This window comes from Monodon monoceros, unplaced genomic scaffold (assembly GCF_005190385.1).
Source record: "Monodon monoceros isolate NGI ecotype Baffin Bay Population unplaced genomic scaffold, NGI_Narwhal_1 Super_Scaffold_11, whole genome shotgun sequence".
Lineage (NCBI taxonomy): Eukaryota > Metazoa > Chordata > Mammalia > Artiodactyla > Monodontidae > Monodon > Monodon monoceros.
Genome location: NW_021703767.1, coordinates 131,615,574 through 131,628,429, shown reverse-complemented (window position 1 = coordinate 131,628,429; position 12,856 = coordinate 131,615,574). Strand labels below are relative to the sequence as shown.

Genomic DNA, 12,856 nt, shown 5'->3' with positions numbered 1-12,856 from the left:
GAGACACACTACTCTGGAACTGACACACAGGGGATCAAGTCTACAGGGTTAAACATCTAACAAGGCCAGCTCTAAAACTGGAAGAAAGATAGATGGGCTAGAGCAGGAAGCATGATACTGAGAATCCAGAGACCTGGACATAAGGCCTAGTTCTTTCACTGAGTCCCTGCAACACCGGGTCCATGTCTTCAGAACACGTGCTGCTGGAGAGGTTATTCTTCTGCTAACGTTTACTGTTAAAAACACCAACAAAAACAAACAAAAACCCCTTAAGATGCTTGAATACAGTTTATTGGCTAGTTTGAATAGCATTTTTAATAGCAAAAAATGTGTTTACATTATAATAGCTTACAACCAACTTTCAGTCATCTTTTTTAATACAAAGTAAACTGAGATCACCTAAGTCTTAGCATTTTAAATTCCTCACCTCTGTGATATATACAATAAGAAAGTCCCAGATACTATTGTCTGGCTAATTCCAGCTGAGATATACACAAGTATGCCAGCAACTTCCTTAACCACCTTGCATGGGATTTGTTTAATCATGAAACAGACATGATTCTGAAAATTAAGCAAATGAATCTGAGTTCACTCTGTTCTCTAAAAATACTTTTTCTCTTGAGTTATAGTATATTTATATATTTTTACACATTATACAAATCACTCAGTTTTCATTTCCAAACCTTAACAATCCCATCTCTAGAAGCAGTCACAATGAAGCCCTGTGTCGTCTGGAACGTGGCGACATCTGTGATGATGTCGTGGTGACCCACAGGCAGAGACTCTGGGCCCTTCCGAGGGGCATCATCACTCGGTCCCACCTTCTGCTTATTCTGAATTTCCTGTTTGGTGGTTAAAAGTCAAGGAGAAAGCCAGAAGTTAAAGGCTGTAGCACATTCTACCACCTGTCTGTCCTCCTGCTTCTGAGGAATACTGTTCTTGTTTAGGCTAGCCCTCCCGTGAAGGAGTCACACTTTCACAAAGACACTGAGCAGAGAGAGTTCAAAGTGATGTTCTAGGTTTCCGGTCACTGGACTCCACAAGTAGCCACTTACAAATACGGAAAACTTACAAATAGGCCAATAATCTGTGCATATTACCTCTGTCAACATCAAAGAACAAAGGGAAAGAACAGAGAGGCAGAGACAACCGGGATATGGATGTAAACACCTGTCAGACACTCAAGCCCTTCTGAAGCTCACTGTTATTTGTGACAAAGGAAGCCCCTCATTTACTGACCACGTACCAGGCCCAGCACTGGCAAGTATGTCGTCTCCTCTGCAGCCTCTGCCTGACTCAATAACACAAGCTCTTGAGCCCCACGAGCCAGGTTTGAGTCCCAGCGCTGCTGCTTACTAGCTGGGTGACCTTAGACGTGTTTAATTTCGCTGTGCTTAACTTTCTCATTTGCAGAAGGAAAATAATAAAGGCACTTCCTTATAAAGTTGTTTTAAGGACTTGGCAAGTGTTTGAAGTGCTTATTTTGAGCAGTGTACTTCTTTCTATGTTCATTCTACTTTAATAAAAGTTAATTTAAAAAATACAGAAAAGTCAAGAGAAAATAAAACATATTTTTTAAATTCAAAGAAATAGTGCCACTCTTGGCCAAGCCATTTATTTGAATCAACATGATATTTATGAAAGCCGTTTTTGTTCCTACAAAAGTTGAAAGAAAGACTGCTTATACCTGGACGACTTCGGTGCCTTCAATGATTTTCCTGTAGTAGGACACAGATGAAGAACTAGTGCTTCCTGCAATGACATAGGACCTCTCTGGGTAAGCCAGGTCCCAAAACCTGGGGTAAAAGAAACAACTGGTGATAATCTCGAAGGAGGAGGGGAGGGACTAATGATTACTGGCTGACACTCATCAATGCTAGCTTGTTCTCTTCTGCATTAGGAAAAGACAATCTTCTAGAAGAGCCTAAAATTAGTTACAAATGAAGTATTAACAGCTGTCCCTGAAAGAAGCAGATGACGTTAAACGTCACACTACCGCTGGTATCTATAATAAGCAACGCCTAGTGGTAACTGCAGTATTCATCCACATTTTACTACCTTTCTCCTTTCAAGTGCTGGATATCAAGTGTCTTTACTGTACCTTATTTTCATGTCTGAGCCAGCTGTTAGCAGGATGGGGTTCCCATCTGCAGGACTACAGTAGAGACCGTGGACACTGTGAGGAGAAGGCTTAAAGGAAATAAAGAAATAAAGAGTCAAATAACAGACACCAGTGTAGCCCATAAAGGATGTAGCCGTTTCTAGAGACAAGGCAGCTGTCTGTGGTTAACTGAAGAGACTAGAGACAGATCACGTATGTCTTAGATCTTCTTTCTTTGGGAATTTAAAATGCATTTGCTCTATATCATCCTGAATGAAGAAGCAGAGCCTGTTCAGCTTCCCAAAATTCTCTATTTGGGATGAGAAGGACCCCAACTAAAGGAGAAAAAAAATCTTTCCTACCTTCTGCCCCAACAAAGCACCCTTAAAAAAGTGTGTATGAGGGGTCATGTTCCATTTTTTTAATGATCTAAGCTTTAATCTGTGCTTTTCCTAATTAACCCATATTTTACTGGGGTTCCAAAGAGACATCACAAACCTTATGGAGCTGGCGACCAAAACACCCACAGAAGCAGACACCAGTAAGCGGGAACTGGAAAGCACACGGTAGCAATGCCCGCCTAATACTTAGTAAAAACCCAAATTTAAAACATAACCCAAAAGCCCAACAAATATCATGTTTGGCAAAATGCCTGAAAGTGCTTGGGATGTGGGGGCTTATGTTGGCCTTTATAATAAAAACTGGAGCAAACCTGTAATTCAGACAGTGGTGGTGCACCACTGGCCCAGAGCGTGAACCTTCTGTCACCCGTCTCCATGTCCCACATGGATACTTCATTGTTGCCCTGGACAGCTGAGGGAAACAGGCCAGAACGTTACTCAGACAAGGTCTCCACTCTTAGGGATTCATGTCTTGGTAGAGGTAGTCAGCCTACAGCCATTTCGATTTTCTCCCATCCTGCAAGAAACACTCACGAATACTTTTAAATAATACTGTAACCCTGCCACCACACTGGAGTGCAAAAAAGAAATGTTTTTTATAGCCTACTAGTCAATATTTACTGGTGTCCAGCCAAGTGGAAAGAAGTATAGGGTGGAAAGGCAAAGCATAAACAAGACTCTGCCCTCAAGAAACCTACAGTCTAGGACTTCCCTGGTGGTGTAATGGTTAAGAATCCGCCTGTCAATGCAGGAGACACAGGTTCGAGCCCTGGTCCAGGAAGATCCCACATGCCACGGAGCAACTAAGCCCACGTGCCACAACTACTGAGCCTGTGCTCTAGAGCCCACAAACCACAACTACTGAGCCCACGTGCCACAACTACTGAAGCCCGTGTGCCTAGAGCCCGTGCTCTGCAACAAGAGAAGCCACTGAGATGAGAAGCTCACGCACTGCAACGAAGAGTAGCCCTCGCTCGCCACAACTAGAGAGAGCCCGCGCGCAGCAACGAAGACCCAACACAGCCAAAAATAAATAAATAAAATAAATAAATTTATTTAAAAAAAAAAGAAAAGAAACCTACAGTCTAGAAGGAAAGAAAAAATATAAAGTATAAGACAATGAGCACAAAATGAGAGAATGCAGAGTTCCACCTACACTCAGGAAGGCAAAGGTCACATCCAGTGGGTGAGAATCAAGGCCACCTCGTGGAGGTGTCATCACTGGGATGGAAAGAGCAAGTGAGGCTGGAGACACAGGTGGCACATGGATCACTTCAGGCAGAAAGGATGGAAGGAGTAAAGCACACACACCCATGTCTGGGTGCTGTGGTCTGATTGGAGCACATCTGACAGGAAGAGTGGAAGGAAGATTCTAGGGAATGGAAGCTGCAGGCCTGAGAGAGGCTTTCTCGAAAGTAATTTTGAGCAGGATAGTGACAATACCCCAGGCTTCAGTCCTTCATTAATATTTATTGAACCAACAACGTTTACTGTGAACCAGTCACTGTCCTAGGCACTGAGGAAAAGAAGGCAAATAATGCAAAAAAAATCCCTTTTTCACAGAACTTACATCCTAGTGGTGACAACAACCCCCCAAAAATGCAGAGGCCCCAAAGCAGGAATGTGATTAGTTCAAGGAAAAGGCCAGGAAGCCCCTGTGGCTGGAGCCCTATTTTATTGCACTGTGTTTTACGATATCTCACACCCACACCTTTGTAAATAGTTCCTCTGACGATAAGTCCTCCTCAAATTATCCTACCTTGGGTATGCCATGTGTTTCCTGTTGGAACCCTGACTGATCAAGAGTGTCAGTGAGGTAGCAGGGACAGATCCCATAAAGTCTCTGGGCCATGGTGAGGAGTTTGGCTGTTATTTGAGAGCCACTGGAAGGTACTGAGCAGAAGAAAGAACAGTCTTTGGTAACAATAAAAGCAGGGAGTTACAAGGATGTTGCACTAATAGGGACAAGAGATTACGGCTGTTTGGACTAGGGGGACAGTGATGGAAATAGTAAAAGGTGCTCAATTCTGGACATATTTTAAGACAGAACATGTACAACTGGCTGATGGACTGGAAGTGGGATGAGAGAGAAAGAAGAACAAAGGACGACGCCAGGCTTCCTCCTGAGCTTTGAGCCTGAATGCTGCCATTTCCTGGGACAACACTGCAGGGAGAGCAGGCTGGTCTCAGGTCCTCAAGGAGGTGGTACAGGGCGGGCAGCTGGTGGAGAGGAGCCAAGCGTTCAGCATGGACAGGTCAGGTTTCAGTCGGCTATCAGGCATCTTAGGGAAGACTTTACATAGGCACATATAAAAATCTGAATAAATTTGGTACTATTTTGCGGGGGACTGGATGTGCTCACACAGGGAGCCAGTGCAGAAGGAGAAGAGGTTCAGACCAAGATTGAGCCCTGAGGCCGGCTACAGCTTAGAAGCAGGAAGAGGAGGAAGAATCAGCAAATCAATCAACAGAAGAACCAAGAGAGTGATGTCCTCAAAGTCAGGTGAGGAAAGTGTTTCAGACAGAGGAAGTGCTCAACCAACCAAGTGACAAATCACGTAAGACGCAGGCTGAGTCACGGCCATTGAACCTGGCAGCACGATGACCTGGACAGGAGCAGCGCATGAGGTGCACTGTGTGGATGAGAAGGGACCAGGAAGAGCCCAGAGGCACGGGGACCAGTGAGGAAATGTAAGAGTAACGAGAGCTACCACTTAACAAGCACTCCTTGCATGCCAGGCTATATGCGTTACATGTGTTTTCTGAAATTCTTACAACCTCTGCTAGCTAAGTATTTTTAACCACGTTTTACCGTTGAGGAAAATGAATTTCAAAGACTTGCCCAAGTGTCTTGCCAGAGAATCCATACAAGAAAATTTGAATGCCCAACAAGAGAAAGGGAGGGAAGCTTGCAAGAAACTCGACAGAAATGGCAGCTGAGAAGGATGACTCAAGGCTTCTAACTTAAGATTTCCAGGAAGACGGTGAGAACTTTAGCAAAAATAGGGGACACAAGAGAAAGAAGATAAATGGAAAGGAAATGATGGTAGGAATGGAAGGTGGTAGTGTGATTGATGAGATCATTCTGAAACATGATAAATAAGAAATGACAATGAGATATCAGTGGTGGGAACTTCTTCCATAATCAGAACTGAACAAAAGCAAGCATTTGGCACATATGTAAAATAAAACTCTAAGAACATGAGTCTAAGCAGCAGGGGGTTCTGCACTTTCCAAGAAAGGCCCCCAACCCCGAGAGCCAGCCCTCCCTCTTACCTGCGATCACCCAGGACTGGTACAGCGGGTGCATGGAGAGGCGCCGGATGCGGGCCCTGGAAGGGTGGCAGTGACTGGAAATGGGCAGCTGGAACCGCATGTCCCAACACGCCATGGTGCCACTGCTTGTCCCTGGGGGAAGAGAAGTCCAGAAGGTAACCACCCATGGTAAAGCACAGCAGGCTACAGTCATCAAGTGGTAATTTGCGAGCTCTGTACAGATGCGCGTTCAACCTGGCTTAGCCACTTGGAGACAAGGCTTTGTTTTCACTAAGCTGCCCTCCCCAACCCCAGTGTCAAACAGTGCCTTACGCCAAAGATACAAAGCACTGGCACGATGCTACTACAAAACGGCCTAACAGATGTGAAGTGAAAACGAGTGATTCATTAATTACTGACACTTACTAACTGCCGAAAGTGCCCACAAAAAACCCAGAAGGCCTAGAGGAGACATAAAGTGAATCTTTATGTCTTCTCAAAATGTTCAGGCTGCCTTAAATAACCAGAGGTGGTTTACTGGCATTCAGTGATCACTTTACCAATCCCAAAGTGGTAGCAGCTTTGCAGCTATCATCAGTTTCAATCATTTCCATGTGCCCTTTTCTCCGAAACGTTCTGGAGACAGGCACGGGTGTCCAATCACAGTAGAAACTGGGGTGAATGCGTGCATATCTGCCCATGGCACCTTAAACCCCACAGAGAAAAGGCCCCCCATCCCAAAGAATAATGTCCACCCTAACACCGAGATTGGTCTCCAGTTCCAGTGGAGAGATGGGGGTGGGAAAAGACAAAAGGGGCAGCGGGTCCCTCTGTCGCCCTGCCCCTCTCCAGGACAATCGCTCAAATAGCCACAGCAGTACTGGCTGCCCCCCTGAGAGCCACCAGTGCCATTTGCTAATTTGCTACGTGTGTAATAGCTACTCTTCTAGGCCTGGCATTACATATTCCCAAACCAGTACAGTTTAGTCAGACAAAAGGCAAAAAAAGAATACATTTCATAAAAACTATATAAAAATAAAGATACTTAATGTGACAAATGCAAGTTAGGGAATCCAGAAACCAATATTCAAGTGCAGCAGATTATAATTCTTCTGAAAAAGAGTGCCAAGTGGGAATGAATAAACTCTAGTACCTTCTAAAGGGGCAGGTTCAAAGCCCTAGGAGAGAAAAAGGTGAAACTAAAACAGAAGAAAGCAGCAAGCAAGAGCACAGGGTACATCTTCAGCATTTGAGGAAAGGCGGGTGGGGAGGAATCACAAGGCAAGAAACCACTGTTTAGCTCTTCTCCTGTGCTGGATGCTTTTACCTCACTGACTCCTCTAAGCAGCCCTTGAAAGGATGAGCCCCATTTGAAGATGAGGATACTATGACCTAAAAGAGTTAATAAGCAGCTTGCCAGTGGTTAATGGAATTTAAAACCAAGTGTGCCCAAATTCAAATGCTTTCATCCATAAACTAAGCCTGCTGCTTCCCTGGCAGAATAAGAAAATGCCAGCAAATCTGATCACTATAATGATTATAAAGAGGCTCATTTAAGAATGACGAGAAAGAGGAAATTGTTTTATGTGTTGGAATATTGATTTCACTTTTTCAAATCTGTTTTTTAATGAAAACAATAAAATTCAAGTGATTATAACATAATAATTATGGGGGAAAAAAAAGGACACGGGGGAAAATTACCAATGAAGAAAAAGGAAAGAGCTTTCCTAAGAAGGCCACTCCAGACAGTAGCATCCAGACCCAGTCAAGGACTTGAAAGGCAGCTCACCGATGCAGAGCCAGCACTGGTGGATGTCCACAGCAAAGGAAGTGATGAGACCTGACTTAAGATCGTGCCTCAGCGTCCAGGCATTGCTGGAAGACCTGAGGTCCCAGCCCACCAGAGCGCCGTTCACAGTGGCGTAGGCCAGCACAGACTGCGCCCCGGAGTTGAAGTGATGCATGTCCACCACACAGCCGTCCTCCTTTTGGTCTAGGACTCTAAGGAGACACACATCAAAAGGCAAAGACTTTTCCAGTCACTAAAAACACAGTACCCTTCTCCACTGAAGATGAATCTATATTCTAACCATGGTCAAGAAATAAAAACTCTGTGACCCATAAGACAATGATAGCTGACCATTTTTAAAAAATTATTTTAGAACTACAGAAGAGTTGCAAAAATAGTACATAGACTTCCGTATATCCTTCGCTCACCTTCCCCTCACGCTAACACTTTACATAAACATAGACCATTTATCAAAACTAAGAAATTGACCTTGGTACAGTACCCATAAGGTACAAAACATGGTTGGATTTCACCAGTTTTCCCACTAGTGACCTAACCGCTCCAGACCAAGACACCGCCTGGCATCTAGCTGCCGCGTTTCCTTCATCTCCTCCACCTATGACAGCGCCTCAGTCTGTCCTTTCACGACCTTGACATTCCTGAATGTCATGTCATGTGTTCTCACAAACAGAGCTGGTGCCTTACTGGGAGAGAGACCACATGTGTGACGTGCCCGTCTCAGTGCACAGACGGGAGCACCTGACGTCAGCACGTGATGCCAGTGATGTCCACCTGGATCATGTGGCTAAGGTAGCGCCTGGCAGGACCCTCCACTGTAAACTTATTATTTTTTATTTTTCCATTTATAACTAGTCTATACTTAGGGGAAATTCTTTTCAGACTATGCAAAAACCTGTTTCTGTGTAAACTTTTGTCCACTAATTTTAGGACCTGTGGACAAATCATGCCTGTGGTGTTCTATTTCCCTTGGTTCTTCTACGCTTATTAGAATTCTTCTGTACAGAAAAGCTGCCATTTCTCTTGTCAGCTCGTCTCTGGCAGTATGGACTTGTGGACATTTATTTTATCCTCTGAGTTATGACCCAACACAATCGTTGCCTCTTGTTGCTCAGCTTGCTCCAAGTCTGGCCATGGGACACTCTGTCAGGCTGGCTCAAACGCCCTTGCAATGTGCTCTTACTGACCACTTCCTAACCTTCTGGCATCACAGGATGCTCCAGATGCATCTTGTGTTTTCCCTGCCCAGGCTCTGGAATCAACCAGTTTTTCAAGGAGTCCTGGTCCCTTTTATTAGAGAATGGCATTTAAAACCAAGGTCTATGAGCTAAGTGCTCATCGCTATGGGGATGCCCCTGTGTCTAGTACCTCTCAACGGCCAGAGCTAGGAAATATATTCTGTATACTACCCTCATGCACACAGACCCAACTCTATTTCTGTATCTATTTGTGTGTGTCTACATGTACGTGTGTGTATATATACATGTGTGTATACACATACACAAAGATGTATGTCATGAGTCATACTGATATCGAGTCCATACTGATATCTATCCAGCACCAGGCTTCATTCTAGCCAGCCCCCTTTCCTTGTCTGTAATTTCTTTCCTCCAGTGAGAAACCTGGCTCTCATTATCTATAATACGTTTACTTATTCAACCCTAGTGTACAAATAAAGTCATTTTGGAATTATTAAACCATAACCATGTGAAAAACAACCAACTAGAATACAACGTTTGAGCTCAGCTCCTTTTGTCATTAGCCTGCAGTTTTCCCAAGTTGTTCAGCTGCCTCCTTTATTCCCCTTACTCTTCCACGTGACTATGTGATTCATCTGTACAACAGTTAGACTGACTGTCATAGGCTGCACTCTACCTCTCCCCCAATATCCTGGTTGCTTCGGGGTTTTTTTTTATTTAATCTTATATACAGTAAAATTCATTTTGTGGTATACAGTTCTATGCATTATGACAAATCCATTTCATGTATCTTCTACCACAGAACCATACAGTACAACTCCACACCCCAAAATGTATCTTGTGCAGCCCCTTTGTAGTCACCCCCTACCCCTATCCCCAAGCTGTGGTAACCATGGATCTGTCTTCCTCCCTCTAACTTCATGTTTTCCAGAATAGCATATACGTCTGACTTAGCTGCCCCACCCTACTCAACTACTCTGCTTTGGCTACATCTGGTGTCACCCCCTCCAGGCCTTCTTCCTTATCCACCTGCAAGCTGGCCCCCCATCCCTGTCACAGGGCACACTGTCACACTGCACTGAAATCATCTGTTTACTGGTCTGTCTCTCCCACTAGACTGTGGTTTCTTAGAGAGTACAACACATCTTATTCGTTTCTGGAATTTTCATTGTGCAGCACATACTAGTCAGTTGAAAAATTATTCTGCTTGATCTTAAATATCTTACGTTGCATGTGTTTCATCTACAGGCAACTACAATTTATAAGAAATGGAGGAAATTCTCAGATAAAACCAGCCAGGACCTTGTTTTTAAAATGATAAGCAAATCATCTGACTAAAACCTCTGCTCTGTGTTCCCATCACCTCCAGAGGTTTTAATGCCAAGTAACAAAATGCTGACAACACTTGAATTTTCTTTAATGAAGAACACTCACATTTTCAAATCAGCCAGCCAGAGTTGAGACAGAAGCTGTAACTGATAATTAGGTTATTCAGACAGATTCCAGACTGGGATGGGCCACAAGTTCAAAGCTGCCCTTCTGACCTTTCGGCAAATTGGCAGAAAGTAATAGGCAGACATAGTTTCCTGAAACTATGTGTGATAGATTTGAGTTGGAAACACAATTTTATTTATTTCATGTGCTTAAAAAAAGAAGTAAATTCTCAAAGGTCCTCAGTTGATCCAAACTGTATTAGAGAGGGAGGGTTAAATTATAGTACACTAAATGCAGTTTACAAAACACAAAAGATAGACAGATACCTGCTTTGTAGAGGATGAATTTTAGGAGACTTGGGCAGCTTAGAGGCCTCAATTCCAAGAAGCTGGACAGCACCATTATCAGACGCTATGGCTAAGTATTGGGAACCCTGGCAGAATGTGAGTGTCTTGACACGTCCCCCAATTCGGCTATACGTAAGAATAGACCTGCACAAAAGAAAAGTAAGACTGCGTTTCTGAAAAGCCACAAGAGTATTATTATTGCTGATATTAAATAGCCACATGACTGTTAACAAACAAAAAGTACTACTCTGAGGTCTGTTTCACTCCTTGACCTCATAACAAAAACAATAATCCCCCTCAAAAGCACTGGTACAAAATCACCTTTTCTTCTGATATTTTTTAATGGCCACCTTCACACACTTCTCTCCAATCACAGAAAGACTGTCCATCCTCCTTTCCAGCTGGAACTCCCATACTTGTGGCCCTGACCCAGTTCTCCTTCCTCTCTGCAATTCCTAAGCCCTACTCTTACCCCTGCAGTTATTCTATAATCCCTCAGATGCAGCCTGGCACAGCAGGAAAGGCACTGGCTTTGGAATCAAAGGGCTGAGTTCCACTTCTGACGACCCATATGATCTAGGTCAAGCCATTAACCTGTTCTGCATCTCAGTTTACTCATTTACAAAACAAAGACTGCCCAATTTATGCAACTGGGACATAGTGTAAATAACATATAAGTCATAAAACATTCATTAATGCACAATATTATTATAATATTCAGTCTCTCTCACACACATTGACCTCTCAAGCTGCCTATCCTCCTTAAGTTCACTGCCAAACTTCTTGACCCTCACCTACACAGGGTGCCTGCCTCCCATCACCACAAAGTCCCTCCTTCACTGCCCCCTGCAAGGGCTGCATACTCAGCCTTCTAAGGGGCCATTCCCCTAAAAGGTCACAAGTCCCTAATCACCAAATTTATTCATCTCTATCTTTTGTAATTTATTTAATTTTACTATACAAATTAACACATATTAAATATACAAAAATTACTGAAATACAGAAAAGTAAAACCATACTTCTACCACCCAGAGGAACACTATTGACATTTTCTTATATATCCTTCCAAAGAGTTTTCTATGCATATAACAATATATTCATATTTGCTTTTCAAATTAATATGGAATCATATTTTATATATTTTTAATTAATCATGCCTCTCTAGTTCACTTGTTAATAGCAGCTTTGCTGAAATACAATTTGTAGACCATAAAGTACAACATTTTAAAGTGTATAATTCAGTGACTGGTGTAGCATTCATCAGTATTTCATCCCTTTTTGTGCCAAAATAATATTCCAGTGTATGGATACACCACATTTGTTTATCTGTTCAATAGCTGATAGACATTCTGGTTTCCACTTTTTGGCTTTTATGAATAATGCTACTATGAACACTCGTTTATAGATTTTCATGTGAACAAATGTTTTCAACTCTCTTGGGTTTATAGCTAGAATACCCAGAATAAATGAAACTGCAGGGTCATAAGGTAAATCTATGTTTAGCATTTGAGAAACTGCCAACTTTTTTCCAAAGTTGCTGCATCATTTTACATTCCTACCAGCAATGTACAAAGGTGCCAATTTCTCCACATCCTCTCCAGCACCGTTATTGTCTTTTTGATTATAGCATTCTAGTGGCTGTGACGTGGTAACTCGCTGTGGTTTTGATTTACATTTCCCTAATGATGTGGAATATTTTTTGTGTACATATTGGTCCTATTTGGAGAGAAATCTACAATTACCCCTTCATATTCTTGGGGGAGTGGTTCCAGGACCCCCAGTGGATTCCAAAATCAGTGAATGCTCTAGTCCCTTACAGGAAGCCCTCTGTATCCAAGGGTTCCATATCCAGAGAAAATATTCTATCCATGGCTGACTGAATCTACAGAACCCACAGGTATGAAGGACCGACACTATCTGAATCCTCTGCTTTTCAATTGTTTTTTTTATTGTTAAGAGTTCTTTATATACTCAGGGTACTTAAACATATGATTTTAAAATATTTATCTCATTCTGTGGGTTTTCCTTTTGCTTTCTTGACAGTGTCCTTTGAAGCACAAATGTTTATAATTTTGATGAAGTCACATCTATTTTCTGTCACTTGTGCTTTTTGATGGTATATTTCAGAAACTCCTGCCTAATCCAAGGTCACAAAGAACTACATGCTTATGTTTTCTTCAGTTTTATAGTTTAGCTCTTACATTTAGGTCTATGATCCATTTTGAAAACTTCTCTGCAAACTCATTCTTCTGCATGTGGCTGCCCAGTAATGCCTGCACCATCTTTTCAGGTTATTCTGTCCCCCATTCAAC

At 42.8% G+C, this 12,856-nt stretch overlaps 1 protein-coding gene across 5 annotated transcripts in view; it reads right to left on the bottom strand.

The window, feature by feature from the left end:
- Positions 1–272: 272 nt before the first annotated feature.
- The window catches only part of PIK3R4 (phosphoinositide-3-kinase regulatory subunit 4), a 73,345-nt gene continuing 60,761 nt past the window's right edge, over positions 273–12,856 (bottom strand). For 4 of the 5 annotated variants that reach the window (XM_029214540.1, XM_029214541.1, XM_029214542.1 and 1 more), the window contains 7 exons: positions 10,524–10,688; positions 7,547–7,758; positions 5,779–5,910; positions 2,814–2,914; positions 2,102–2,190; positions 1,688–1,796; positions 273–842 (listed from right to left, as the gene is read on the bottom strand). In XM_029214540.1, the coding sequence (XP_029070373.1) occupies positions 672–842; positions 1,688–1,796; positions 2,102–2,190; positions 2,814–2,914; positions 5,779–5,910; positions 7,547–7,758; positions 10,524–10,688 (979 nt within the window). In that variant the 3' untranslated portion in view covers positions 273–671. Of the gene's footprint in view, positions 843–1,687; positions 1,797–2,101; positions 2,191–2,813; positions 3,020–5,778; positions 5,911–7,546; positions 7,759–10,523; positions 10,689–12,856 lie in introns of those variants that run through there. The other variant, XR_003792348.1, reaches the window with a different exon arrangement.